Source organism: Seriola dumerili, unplaced genomic scaffold, assembly GCF_002260705.1.
Source record: "Seriola dumerili isolate Sdu_G_001 unplaced genomic scaffold, Sdu_1.0 BDQW01000044.1, whole genome shotgun sequence".
NCBI lineage: Eukaryota > Metazoa > Chordata > Actinopteri > Carangiformes > Carangidae > Seriola > Seriola dumerili.
In genome coordinates, this window is record NW_019174299.1 from 3,470,119 (window position 1) to 3,484,701 (window position 14,583).

The following is a 14,583-nucleotide window of genomic DNA, read 5'->3' on the forward strand; positions in this document are numbered from 1 at the left end:
TTAAGGTTTATAGAAAATGAAAGAGAAAAGTGAAGCACACAACAATATTTTGTATATTGCCATCATATTATACATGTTTCATATATTTTATATTTTGTTCCTCCTCCTACTTGCAATACTGCGTTTGTAGTGATATGAAAGTGCTTTTGATGTCTGAATCTATGCATTAATCACTTTTCATAATGATTGCTTTCTTCTTTAATTTTAAGTTTCCCCAGTTCATGTTAAATATGTTTCTTTATTTTAGATGCATTTTTGTTGTATGTATAAATAAATAATATTTTTACATGTTGAAATAATCAATAATAATATTTGCTCCTGAAACACCCCGATTTTCTCCAAGTGGGTCACTAAAAATTTAATTTCTGGGCCTCATAGACAACCACCAAACCACTGTCTTTGCAGTTTCGTCTTTTCACCTATGGCCACAGGCAACCAAAGCTTAAGAGAAATGACAAGTGTCCTCCTCATCGATCAAACTGTGAAACCACTTGTTTTATCACCTCTGCATTTCACACCATGCCCCTTCTCCTCATGTCCAGCCCTGTTTCTTTGTCTATATGAACACAAAGTACTGATACTGATGCCTCAGATTCATGCAGCTAAACAAACAAGACAGAGGTGAGTCTTTGCAGATTTATTGATTTCGAAATACTCTCAAGTTTTATTTAAGACATCATTATTTATTAGTATCTGTTACTATCTGTTTGGGTTTTATTAGTTATTAGATATGTAATTACTAACTATTATTATTATTATTATTATTATTATTATTATTATTATTATTATTATTAGGCTGCACGGTGAGGCAGTGGTTAGCGCTGTCGCCTCACAGCAAGAAGGTTCTGGGTTCGAGTCCTGACTCGGTCGTGGGATCTTTCTGTGTGGAGTTTGCATGTTTTCCCCGTGCTTGTGTGGGTTCTCTCCGGGTACTCCGGCTTCCTCCCACAGTCCAAAGACATGCAAATGGGGACTAGGCTAATTGGATACTCTAAATTGATCGTTGGTGTGGCTGTGAGTGTGAATGGTTGTCTGTCTATATGTGTTTGCCCTGCGATGGACTGGCGACCTGTCCAGGGTGTACCCTGCCTCTCGCCCGAAAAGATGCTGGGATAGGCTCCAGCCCCCCCGCGACCCTACTAGAGGATAAGCGGAAGAAAATGGATGGATGGATGGATGGATGGATTATTATTATTATTATTATAACAGGTTTTTTTTCCTTTTTTATATAGCACCTTTCAAAATTCTTTACAGTACGAAAATAAAAACTAAATAAAATCCCCCAAAAATTTTTTTTTTAAGTATTTTTTTGGGGGGCTTTTTATGCCTTTATTGGATAGCACAGTAGAGAGAGACAGGAAATGGGGAGGCAGAGAGAGGGGGAATGACATGCAGTAAAGGGCCGTCCGATGCGGGATTCGAACCGGGGCCAACTGCAGCAAGGACTGTAGCCTACACATATGGGGCACCTGCTCAACCCACTGCGCCACTCGACACCCCAAATCCCAAATTTTAAAGAAAAAGGATAGAATAATTGAAACAATTAGAATACATTCTATTAGTTAAGAAAAATCTTCTATCAGCTGAGCAAAATAGGACTACACTACTAAAGTCTAGATTATGGGCTTCTTTTTTATATTATGAAATAAGTTACCCAGACTAGACGAGACGTTTGATGATTCATTTTGGGAAGTCAAGACAGGACAAATTGGAGGTATGAGGCTTTATTGGGATATAAAGATGAATATCATCTGCATAAAATGATGGTGGATATTAAGTCTATTAAGTCGATATCAAAGGCTGAACTGAAAACCACAAAAATTTCAAGTCTCCTTTGGAAGAAAACCTTTCTTTTATAATTGTGATTCATAAAGGAATCAATTGTATTTTTTTTCTGTAATCTTGGATAAAAATTGCAGTTTAGAGATCAGTGTAAAATCATTCAAGACAGAGTAACCCAGAGAGGGCGCTTTTTAAAAGTGGGTAAACACTGGCAACAATTGCTGCCTCAAATCCTACAGTAGTTTAGACCTGTCCAACAAGCAACTTGTAGGGGTGTAGGAATGGACTGTTCCACTTGCTCATGATTGTTCAATTAAAAACATTGCTTTTTCAGGAATAACCATCAGTTTGTATCCATCATCTCAAATTAGCAGCATGTTCCTGCAGAATATTTGCATCTGTGCCGGCATCATGCTGTCCCTCCCTCAGTGCACGTATCAGTCATGCACCGAAGGGACACCCAGACAGTGCATCGAGGCAGAATTTGTTCCAGGTACCAATTTGGCCGGGGAAGGCTTCGACATCACCAAAATGGAACGAAAGGGGGCCTTTGTGCTCAACATGAATCAGTGGAAACGCAAGGACAAAACGTGCATCCTGTGTAGCAACCCCTATCTGGAGAACAAAAAACAAAAGCTCCCCTTGTCGGTGGTGGACTGGAGGCCAAAACAGTCCTGCAGCATGAAAGTGACCAGTAAACTCCACAGATCCAGTGAATCTCTGGTCAGTTCCAGCACCTCTTCTGTTGAAAACAACTGGGGGATGAATCTAGACGTTAATGTGGGTGAAAAAGGTGGCTCAGTGATGCTGGCTGGTACCAATTCTAAACTGGCTGAGTATTCCATGGAAAAAACAAAGAATGACAAGTTCAGCTTCACGAGTCAAAGCATGTTGTGTGAGTACTACAGGTAAGAAGACGAGGACTCAGAAACTTTTCTCTGCACTCTCGCCTACGAATTCATTAACTTTAATGCTCAAATATAAAACTGTTACACACCTGTTTCTTACTGGTCTGTCTTCTTGGTGTCTCACTGTGAACAGCTACCGAGTTTCCAGCAAAACAAAGCTGCACAGAGAATTTCACCAAGCAGTAAAGCAACTCCCCAAAACCTATAGCCCTGAACACAAGAAACAATTTTACAAACTGATTGACAACTTTGGCACTCATTACATCACCAAGGTGAATGACAACAGAAAGCAATTTTGTCAAATTCAATTACCACAATAGCAAACTTATGCAAAGTAACACATTTCACATATCATTCCAGGTGAAGTTGGGAGGAAGTGTTCAATCTGTGACCAGCATCAAGCAGTGCCAGGCCAGCCTGCAGGGCCTCAGCGTGGAGGAGGTGAATATGTGCCTGGAAGTTGAAGCGTCTGCCAGCATCCACGCCACAATAAAAACTCAAGCAAAACACTGTAAGAAGGACATCGAGAAGACAGACAGTAAATCGGCCTTCTCCAGCCTCTTCAACGACAGGTATAGAACATTTTCTCATATACAATATTTAGTCAAATGTTTTCAGTTAATTTGTGCTTCACACACACTAAATTTTCAGCACCAGAGATGCCAATTTGGCTCAAATGTTGAAACAACTCTTTCCTCTCCAGGTTCACAGAAATAAAGGGGGGTCATACCACAGAGCCAGACCTTCTCTTCTCCGCTGACAAAAATCCATCGGCCTACAAAGAATGGCTGAACACACTCCCACAGAATCCAGACATAGTCTCATATTCTCTGGACTCACTTCATGAGTTACTGCCTACGAACACACCTGCCCGGAAGAACCTGCGCTCAGCCATTAGCCACTACATCCTGGATAAAGGCCTGTGGAGGAACTGCAGTGAACGCTGTCAGGCCGGCATCAAGAGCAACCCAAGGGATCCCTGCGTCTGCCAATGCCACAATGACCCTGCTGTAAATGCTGACTGCTGCCCAACCCGTAAAGGCATGGCACGCGTCATCATAACCGTGCAACGGGCCTCTGGTCTTTGGGGAGACTGGTTCACTTCCGCAGATGGTTATGTGAAGGTGTTTATCAACAAACAGCTCTGGCGGTCTCCTGTCATTTACAACAACAACAACCCACACTGGGCAATGGTCATCGACGTGGGCTCTCACGATGTGTCCTCGGGACAGAAAGTGAGATTTGAAGTGTGGGATGAGGACAACAAATGGGACGACGACCTGTTGGGAGCATGTGAGCGAGTTCTGTCTACAGGAGTCAAGCAGGATTTCTGTAATCTGAACAATGGTAACCTGTTCTACAAATTGGACGTGAAATGTGCTCCGAGTCTGAGTGGAAATTCATGCACGGAGTATAAACCTTCACCTATGAGTCAAAGTCTGAAGAAGCTGTATGTGTCCCGTCATGCCCACCCTGTTCCAAAGGCCGTCCTGTTAGAGATGGGTGTGTTTGTGGACGAATCCAGTTCACAGAGAAACCAGAGTCTCACTGCGCAGAGCCAAAAGTTTGATGAGATATAACAACCATGTTTGGTTTTACTGAAACTTACATTGAAGGCATTACCAACATTTTTATAGTATTGATGAGAATGAATAATAAAGCAAAAGGCATTATCATTCATAAGTCTTGTCCCACATTAAATCTCTCTCAACAAACGACGAGAAATATATCAGTAGTGTTGACAAAATGGCTGCAACTCAATTTCAGGAAAATATCCCTTATATCTTGTATGTTCATTTTTTCTTTTAAGTTAAAGGTCCTATATTATATAAACTGAGATTCCTGTGTCTTCTTTGATTATAAAGCAGGTCTAGGTTCTATATTAATACCAGAGTGTATCAAAGCGCTCAGTCCATAGAAAAACGCACACAGCCTGTAATTTAGAAACTGAGCCTTAAAACAAGCCGTCAGGACTTCTGTAACTTTGTGCTGTCACAACAAAGCAGCCACCACTCTCAGCCATGTTCCCAGCACCGCCCACTTGGACCCACCATCCAACCTTGCAGGATTTGGTTTCTCTGAGTATTTACTTGAAATCTGCTATATTTTTAATCAGTCACTTAGAAAAAAGTCAGCCAATCAGAAGAGAGGCTCAGAGCATCCTCTCTTCTGATTGGCTCGCTGAGATGTTGTTACTAGAGCTCCAGAGAGAAGCCTGAGAGAGGAGATGTAAAACTACACTGACATGGTATTTGGTTCTTAAAACCACAAATATAATGTATCTTCTTATGGATCAACACTCAAATAAAACACAGGAAAAGTGTAAAATATGGACCTTTAATCTACATCATTAAGTGAGAGTAAAATTAGACTTGTGTTTGGCAGAAGTGTGTTGCTAATAGAAGTTATTTTTATATATCTCCAAATTTTCATAATGAAGTTCTCATTATACTGTACTTTCCTGGTCTTTCCTCAGCAGAGCATATGCAATTGATCATCTAAAAGCTCTTGCAGTTGTTGAAACATGATTTTGATTCAATGCAACTTTTACTTACATTATTTTTTACAGGCTTTTTATCTGTGTATTTCTTTCCTTTTTATTGCTTCTATACAGGCATTTATAACATGCACTTGTGTGTTTTCTACATTTTAATGACATTGCCTCATGGATTTTTGATGATCAGGTTGACTCACATTTATATACAGAGAAATACCTCTGTTGCTTTATAGCATACATCTCCTCAGTGCTGATATAATTTTTTTTTAAATGTATGAATCTTTGCATGTATTATTTTCCATTTACTGTGTTCTTGTTACCTTGTGTGTAATTTTTTTTTTTTTTAAAGTATATTTTTTTGGGCTTTTTATGCCTTTATTTGATAGTGCAGTAGAGAGAGACAGGAAATGGGGAGGCAGAGAGAGGGGGAATGACATGCAGCAAAGGCCGTCCGATGCAGGACTCAAACCAGGGCCAACTGCAGTGAAGACTGTAGCCTCTACACATGGGGCACCTGCTAAGACCACTACGCCACATGACACCCCACCTTGTGTGTAATTTTAATGGTTTCCTGTCTATGAATAGCTGCATCTTACATGTACTTCTGTTAAGCTTTCAAAAATAAATGATTTTTTACAAGTTAAAATACTCAGACATTTAAGTGCTTGTTGCTGAACTGGTCCCATTTGGCATGTCGTCCTCCAACAGGACTCACCTAAATTTTATCAAAGCTTATGATATATTTTTTCTTATAGCCTACAACTATCAAGTTACTTTGTGTTACTGAAATTCTTTGGAAATCAATCATTATTGTGTGACAGTCTCCTGTTCTCATTATATTTGGCCACAGCCCACCACCACTTCAGAGAAATGATAGGTTTGTGGTCTCTGGTTCGTTATTGACTGGAAAGCCAGCCTCACTTTTATGTTGTCACTATCTGTTTGAGTTTGTCTGTAGACCACCAGCTCCTCCCCCTCAGTACTGGGTCTGTTCAACATTAACGAAACTGACAAACCGCTTTTCTTTTTTTTTTCCTGTGCTCTCTTAAAGACCACTTTGACCTCATCCCCCTCACCACCTCCTGCCATGATCTCATTTAAACTTTTGAAGACAAAGCACTGATATTCATGCTTGCAGTCTGTTTCATACATGCAGCATTAACAGGCGAGACGAAGGTGAGTCTGTGTTGATGTTCTTATACTGAAATTTTCTTTCACTTTTCATATAGTCTTTCCAGACATTATAAACTGTTCATTGCTGTATCTGTGAGTAATTCTATGGCATAGTTTATAGTTTAGTCCTTTGACATTTGTGAGAACAGCAGTTTCAAACAGTGAGTGAGTTATTATGCTGCAAGTCATGTCCATTTATTTATAAAGCTAAGCAATTGTGTAGTGTCATGGAGATTCAAATGCTTTTGTAAAATGATTGGTCTTAAGACTGGAAAGACAGTAAGGAGTCAAATGTTCCAGTCTTGGTTTATCTTACTCTCATTTAGGCAGAGAAAATCTTTGGCCTTTCAGTATTTGACATCCTTGGTGCAAATCAGAAGAGACTTAAAGTTTTCTTGTAAACAAACAAAAGGATTCATTCATTTACATTCAGTGTTTCTGATCAAAACGCAATACGTGACTCCTTACGGTACAACAAACGTGTTGAATGCATTTCCTCCCTCATGACACATTTGCAGAAAGACTGTGGGAAGTCATGTTTTAGAAAAGCATATATGACACAAAACAGGTCCTAAAATGGAACCCTGAGGTACTCCACAACAGAAAGAATCAAAGAAATAAAGAGTCATTTAAAACTGACACTGATCTATTATGCACATGAGACTCAAACCACATATCTTTATCTTAAATTTGAAATACTTGATTGAGATGGTCCAAGAAAACAGAATGGTAAACTTCATCAAAAGAACAGGACAGTCTATAAACATAACAAAATAACATAATTTCCAAAATCCTAAGATGCCACTAAGATATATGACAAGACGAAAATGACAGGAAATAAATATATCACTGCACAGGAGAGAATTACTCTACATCCAGTGAGCAATTTCTAGTGGTGTGGAAATGAGCTGTTCCACTTGTTCATTAAAATGTTTCTTTTTCAGGAATAACCATCAGTTTGTATCCATCATCTCAAATTAGCAGCATGTTCCTGCTGAATATTTGCATCTGTGCCGGCATCATGCTGTCCCTCCCTCAGTGCACGTATCAGTCATGCACCGAAGGGACACCCAGACAGTGCATCGAGGCAGAATTTGTTCCAGGTACCAATTTGGCCGGGGAAGGCTTCGACATCACCAAAATGGAACGAAAGGGGGCCTTTGTGCTCAACATGAATCAGTGGAAACGCAAGGACAAAACGTGCATCCTGTGTAGCAACCCCTATCTGGAGAACAAAAAACAAAAGCTCCCCTTGTCGGTGGTGGACTGGAGGCCAAAACAGTCCTGCAGCATGAAAGTGACCAGTAAACTCCACAGATCCAGTGAATCTCTGGTCAGTTCCAGCACCTCTTCTGTTGAAAACAACTGGGGGATGAATCTAGACGTTAATGTGGGTGAAAAAGGTGGCTCAGTGATGCTGGCTGGTACCAATTCTAAACTGGCTGAGTATTCCATGGAAAAAACAAAGAATGACAAGTTCAGCTTCACGAGTCAAAGCATGTTGTGTGAGTACTACAGGTAAGAAGACGAGGACTCAGAACGAGGACTTTTCTCTGCACTCTCCCCACGAATTCATTAACTTTAATGCTCAAATATAAAACTGTTGCACACCTGTTTCTTACTGGTCTGTCTTCTTGGTGTCTCACTGTGAACAGCTACCGAGTTTCCAGCAAACCAAAGCTGCACAGAGAATTTCACCAAGCAGTAAAGCAACTCCCCAAAACCTATAGCCCTGAACACAAGAAACGATTTTACAAACTGATTGACAACTTTGGCACTCATTACATCACCAAGGTGAATGACAACAGAAAGCAATTTTGTCAAATTCAATTACCACAATAGCAAACTTATGCAAAGTAACACATTTCACATATCATTCCAGGTGAAGTTGGGAGGAAGTGTTCAATCTGTGACCAGCATCAAGCAGTGCCAGGCCAGCCTGCAGGGCCTCAGCGTGGAGGAGGTGGATATGTGCCTGGAAGTTGAAGCGTCTGCCAGCATCCAAGCCACAATAAAAGCTCAATCAAAACACTGTAAGAAGGACATCGAGAAGACAGACAGTAAATCTGCCTTTTCCAGCCTCTTCAACGACAGGTATAGAACATTTTCTCATATACAATATTTTATCAAATGTTTTCAGTTAATTTGTGCTTCACACACACTAAATTTTCAGCACCAGAGATGCCAATTTGGCTCAAATGTTGAAACAACTCTTTCCTCTCCAGGTTCACAGAAATAAAGGGGGGTCATACCACAGAGCCAGACCTTCTCTTCTCCGCTGACAAAAATCCATCGGCCTACAAAGAATGGCTGAACACACTCCCACAGAATCCAGACATAGTCTCATATTCTCTGGACTCACTTCATGAGTTACTGCCTACGAACACACCTGCCCGGAAGAACCTGCGCTCAGCCATTAGCCACTACATCCTGGAGAGAGGCCTGTGGAGGAACTGCAGTGAACGCTGTCAGGCCGGCATCAAGAGCAACCCAAGGGATCCCTGCGTCTGCCAATGCCACAATGACCCTGCTGTAAATGCTGACTGCTGCCCAACCCGTAAAGGCATGGCACGCGTCATCATAACCGTGCAACGGGCCTCTGGTCTTTGGGGTGACCACAGCACAGCCACCGATGGTTATGTGAAGGTGTCTTTAAACAAACAGCTCTGGCGGTCTCCTGTCATTTACAACGAAAACAACCCACACTGGGCAATGGTCATCGACGTGGGATCCCAGGATTTGTCCTCAGGACAGAAAGTGAGATTTGAAGTGTGGGATGAGGACAACAAATGGGACGACGACCTGTTGGGAGAATGTGAGCAAGATTTGTCTGCAGGAGTCAAAGAGGATCTTTGTAATCTGCAGCATGGGCGGTTCTTCTACAAATTGGACGTGAAATGTGCTCCGAGTCTGAGTGGAAATTCATGCACGGAGTATAAACCTTCACCTATGAGTCAAAGTCTGAAGAAGCTGTATGTGTCCCGTCATGCCCACCCTGTTCCAAAGGCCGTCCTGTTAGAGATGGGTGTGTTTGTGGACGAATCCAGTTCACAGAGAAACCAGAGTCTCACTGCGCAGAGCCAAAAGCTCAATGAGATATAACAACCATGTTTGGTTTTACTGAGGCCTACATACTGTAGTAACACAACACTTTTAATTTGGCATATGGATGACATTAAAAGACTTTAACTAATATAGAGGCACGTCAGTTAAGAAGAATTCTTATGTGTTGACAAAGCGACTGCAGCCTGGAAGATGATGCTCTGAATATTTGACATGTTCAATTTTTGACTCAGTTGAAGTCTTTAATTGCACCTTGCAGTTGCAGTTGTTAATGTAGGCTCCCAGAAATCAGCCTGAGAAAAAGATTTAGATGACTGAAATTTACTCTTATAAATGTATAAAAATAAATATGAGGAAAATGCATTTCTTATGATGCTCTTATGATCTGCATATTTGTATCATATAGTGTCCATTTCCTCAGTTCAGTTTGTTATAATATGGCTTTTACTTATAAACTTATTTATGCTTTATATTTTACATACTTTCAAAGAGAACATGTTTGCAGACTTAATGTATTCACTCTGTAGCATTTTATTATCTATTCAAACATTTATAACATGTGCTAGTGTGTTTTATGCATTTATTATTTTGTGTATTTTTGCCATGGTGTTTGTTTATCCACAATAAAAGCATAGTATCTGAACAGTTTGTAGTATTTCAGTGTATTTGATCTTATTGCTTTTAGTTTTGAATTGCGTGTTGATGTTCTGTTTGTCTCAGGCAGCACTGCCCAACGTGAGAAAGGAAGTGGTAAAGCTTCCTGTGCGCACATGAGGCTTCGCTGATGCTATTAAAGAGAACAGTGTGTTCAGGTAAACATTATATAACATGCTTTGACTCAGAAGCTTCAGTTCAGCATCACTTGACGTATAATTTATTGGATTAAAACAGTAAATAATTCATTCGTAAAAACACAGGCACAATTTTCTTGCACTTATCATCATGTTTATGTTCGCCATCAATTTTTCAATATCAACAGAATAAGACAGGAGGGACGCTGCAGAGTTTGGACCAATGAGACCACCCCACATGGGGAACAAATGTCCACTTACAGAGGAAGACAAGGGGGTGGGGTTGGGTAAGAAAAATAAAACAAAAGACAAAATAGACAACACAACAGGACAAAATGGAGCGAAACACACATACACAAAAAGAACACATTACAGTGAACACATTTTGGAAAATGATCCACTTGAAGAAGTTCAGGTCATTTGAATTAGCCTGGTTAAAGAGAAGAGACAAAGAGGAACACACATATTCAGAATCAGGAAAAGATTGGTTGTGCAATAGCTGTGAAAACCACGCAATACACTCCACAGCCGAGTTTTATATTAAGTGAAAGGTTCTTTTTTTATACAAAATTACTGATGTGCCACTGTCTTTTAATATAATCTTTGAATAGTGTTATGATATTTTAACTGGACCTTCACACACCGACTGAAAACCTTCCTTCATTCTCACCTTTGTACCCATTTCCAAGGGCACCATTCACTCCACCAAATTTGCCGGCCTGCTCTCCTGTGAGAGGATCAACAGGAGCAGTTAGACAAAGAGGTTCCACGGCTTGTTTAAACATTGCACAAAAGTGGTTTTGACTTTTATTAGAGGACTCAGCCACCTCACTATGCAGACTCCAAACCCTTGAGTGGAAAATAATCTATAATGCATGCAGCTGTAGTTGTTATGTGCAAGTAATGTGAGTAAAAGTACATGTTCACTTTCCATAAATAGCTGAGTTCCTTTTGTTTTACTCAGGAAAACTGTGTATGTTTGAGAGCTCAATAATAGTTAGACACTTGTGAAGCCACACAGTAGTCAAATATGAGAGCTATTTTGGCGCACAGCAAAACGTGCAGTGACTGTGAGTTGACATTAATCTTATGATGGATCACCAGAAACCACAAAGCGAGTAGAAAAAATTTGAGGTTCTTTCTTACCCAAGGCATCTTGAGTTGCTCCCAGCTGAGCACCATAACCTTATCAAACAAAATACAGTACATTTTTAAATTCCAAGACAGAAGACAAGTACACAATACATATTTATCTGTTGAATTGGTGTCTGTTGATTTGGTGTCTTTTGGACTTCAGGAGTAACCGGAGAAATGTGCACAGCCTAAAGGAACCTTAACAATTAAAATCTCAATTATGCAAGACACATGGATACAAAGATTATCATTACTGCCGTGGCTCATGGAATTTCAATGTTATGTAGTGTGACAAAAAGACACATAGTAGGCGTTTTATGCATTGTGTGAAAATTCACCTGTTTGCTGAGCTCCGTATCCTGCCCCAGCTCCTGATCAACACAAAACATGTAGATACTTCAATAGGGGTAACAATGAGGATTGACAGTAGACAGAAGTATTACACAGATAGAAACACAAACCCTGTGTGTGTGTGTGTGTGTGTGTGTGTGTGTGTGTGTGTGTGTGTGTGTCTGTGTGTATAGCCCAGTGTATAGCCTGGCTAATCTGCAGTTAATGACTGTTATTAACTCATTTTACTCTTCTGTTTTTACCGTTGTCTGTTTGACCGAGGGCTTCAACCTCAGTGGGTTAAATGAAAACTAGACAACATCCTGTAGCACTTTTTCCATCAAGCAGTTTCTCACACTTTATAGCATACACATAGTCTCTCATTCTCACCATATTTGTTGGAGGTTTTGGCGCCTTCAGCACCGAGGCCAAGCTGTTGAGCTGCGTATGGGTAGCCCCCATCACCTACAGGATTAACAAGTCTGTTAAAACTGTGATGTTGTGGTCAACAACTAGAATGATTCAGCGTGGTGAAACAAATGAGAACATTGTGAATTTCTGTAATTTGTTGTTGGAGTTTGCTGCTTTAAATCACTGAGGGCTGATGTTTTATTGTGTCGTACAGCATTGTGAGGACCTCAAAGCTGTGACTCACTACACCAGTAAATTGATTTCTGCTATCAAATCTCATGTATATGATGCATGGCAAAGCTTCCTGATACATGAAAATAACACAAAGTCAAAAAAGGGTACTTGTCATTTTCATGCATCAGGATGCCTCAGAGTGTATTACTATGCTTACATCATTGCAAGTTCATTCATAGTGAGATCCAGCTTACCACTGAGAGTTAGATAGTAGCTTCACTTGCACAAGTGGTCAAGTTGTGATGGTTAACTTAGAGCAGGGGTCCCCAAACTACGGCCCGCGGGCCACATCCGGCCCGCCAAAGCAATTGGAGTGGCCCACTTAACGATCCCCAGACAATCCCTCTAAACATCAACCGATTTTTATTAAATTGCATTTTCCTATCATAACATCATAACATATCCGTACTTAAAGGTTGGCATTCTAATTAAAATTGACCATAGTTATGAGCTATTTATAGTTAATAGTGGCTCATCTTCACCTCCTCACACAATGGTATATTCTGACGTGACTTTGATCGTGACCGAGCCAGCGTCAAGCTGCAAAGTTCTGAGGTGGGAATCTGTCATGAAGGTGGTTGTGTCCTGCATAAACTTCATCAGAGCAAACGGACTTAAACACAGGCAGTTCCAAGCCTTTCTCTCCAAGCTAGAATCAGCCCACGGAGACGTGCTTTACCACACTGAAGTCCGCTGGTTAAGCTGGGGCAGAGTTTTGAAGCGTTTTTACGACCTGCTACCTGAAATCAATGCCTTTCTCCTGACAAAGGGAAAAACTGTCCCAGAGCTGATCGACACAGAATGGAAATGGGACCTCGCCTTTATTAACAGATGTGTCAGAAATTTTAAACGGCCTCAACTTGCAGCTCCAAGGCAAGGGAAAACTAATCTGACATGTATTCCCACATCAAAGTATTTGAGCTTAAACTAGTGCTGCTTATTGGACAGGTGCAAAAACAAGACTTCACCCATCTCCCTGCTACTCGAAGCCTCTCAGCTGAGAAACCGGCGGTCCCGTTCCCAACCGAGAAGTGCAAGGACGCACTGGAAACACTGAGGGCCGGAGTTCGGTGTGCGGTTCCGTGAGCTTCATGTCCACGTTAAAGAAATCCGCACATTCCAGAACCCTTTTTGCTGCCAACATTACGGACACCCTGCGCTTCTCGTTCAATTTGAGCTGGCTGAGTTGCAGACCTGTGATGTGCTGAAAGATGTATTCAGCCCAAACAGTCTGATCAAGTAATATGCTGCCCTCCCAAATGAAGACCTACCCCAACATAAGTAAGCACGCAACAAAGATTGTCCACAGTTTTGGGAGCACATATATCTGTGAGCAAACTTTTTCAACAACATGAAGCTGATAAAAATCCGACGAGATCAAGTCTCAACAGATTCAACACCTGCATCAGTCTCTGAGACTGGCTGTAACTGGAATGGAACCTGACACATCTCCTCACCAGTCAGAAGCAAAGCCCACAGCTCAACACTGATATGTAAGCCTACTGATTTTCAAATAGCAATCAGATGTTAAAAAATGTCATTATAGTAATGCTTCTTTTTAAGGCAACATGTTCTACCTGATTTTGACCACTAGTTCTGTAATTAATATTATTTCACTACCTGTAAAGACACGAACAACGTATCGTTGGTTAACTCAACTGTACCTGTTAACAAAATCACATCACCTCAATTCTTACTATGAACATTACCTTCAGTTTGTGTTGTTATTTTCTATAAAATAAATGGAGTATCTGTGGTACTTCAAATAAACACATGTAAGACTTCTTATACTTTTTTTTTGCAAGATCTATAACAGGTGGTGCCAAAGCCAAACGAAGGGCAGCTACAACAAATTATCATTGTAATCTCCACAATAATACTGGTTGTCAGCCTGGCCCATATCATTTCCTGTTATAGACTAACCTCCCCCCCATCTCAGAAAGGAAAGTTGATGTGGACCCCACTGAAAAAAGTCTTGGGACCGCTGGTGTGGCACCTCAGCATTTAGAGATGACCCATGGCGGCCCTTCGGAGAGGGAGCGACTCAGAAAGGCTGGGCTGACATAATGTTACTTCAGCGTGACAAAGCCGAGTCCGTAGACATTCCAAAACTTTGTGGACTTTGTCGACAAAACGTTTTCCGCTTGTGGACATTGCACACTAGTCTTAATGGTGTGGCACCTTCAGCATATGAGAGAGACCCATTGGCGGCCCACCGGCCCCCCCCCGCACAGGCATTGCGCCCAGCAAATCTCTCTCG

At 41.0% G+C, this 14,583-nt stretch overlaps 3 protein-coding genes across 3 annotated transcripts in view; 2 read left to right on the forward strand and 1 right to left on the reverse strand.

Annotated features, from left to right (window-relative positions):
- The first annotated feature begins 2,120 nt into the window (after window positions 1-2,120).
- On the forward strand, window positions 2,121-4,610 carry LOC111217554 (perforin-1-like). Its single transcript, XM_022739472.1, has 4 exons — window positions 2,121-2,690; window positions 2,824-2,962; window positions 3,051-3,262; window positions 3,394-4,610. The coding sequence occupies exons 1-4, from the start codon at window positions 2,158-2,160 to the stop codon at window positions 4,268-4,270; spliced, it is 1,761 nt and encodes a 586-aa protein (XP_022595193.1). The 5' UTR covers window positions 2,121-2,157; the 3' UTR covers window positions 4,271-4,610.
- Window positions 4,611-6,216: 1,606 nt separating this feature from the next.
- LOC111217553 (perforin-1-like) lies at window positions 6,217-10,066 on the forward strand. Its single transcript, XM_022739471.1, has 5 exons — window positions 6,217-6,363; window positions 7,305-7,878; window positions 8,016-8,154; window positions 8,243-8,454; window positions 8,586-10,066. The coding sequence occupies exons 2-5, from the start codon at window positions 7,346-7,348 to the stop codon at window positions 9,460-9,462; spliced, it is 1,761 nt and encodes a 586-aa protein (XP_022595192.1). The 5' UTR covers window positions 6,217-6,363; window positions 7,305-7,345; the 3' UTR covers window positions 9,463-10,066.
- Window positions 10,067-10,279: 213 nt separating this feature from the next.
- The window catches only part of LOC111217721 (fibroin heavy chain-like), a 29,429-nt gene continuing 25,125 nt past the window's right edge, over window positions 10,280-14,583 (reverse strand). Inside the window, exons 22-26 of the mRNA XM_022739705.1 lie at window positions 12,069-12,143; window positions 11,687-11,719; window positions 11,361-11,399; window positions 10,885-10,941; window positions 10,280-10,644 (exon numbers count right to left, since the gene is read on the reverse strand). Coding sequence (XP_022595426.1) covers window positions 10,640-10,644; window positions 10,885-10,941; window positions 11,361-11,399; window positions 11,687-11,719; window positions 12,069-12,143 — 209 coding nt within the window. The 3' untranslated portion in view covers window positions 10,280-10,639. The remainder of the gene's footprint in view (window positions 10,645-10,884; window positions 10,942-11,360; window positions 11,400-11,686; window positions 11,720-12,068; window positions 12,144-14,583) is intronic.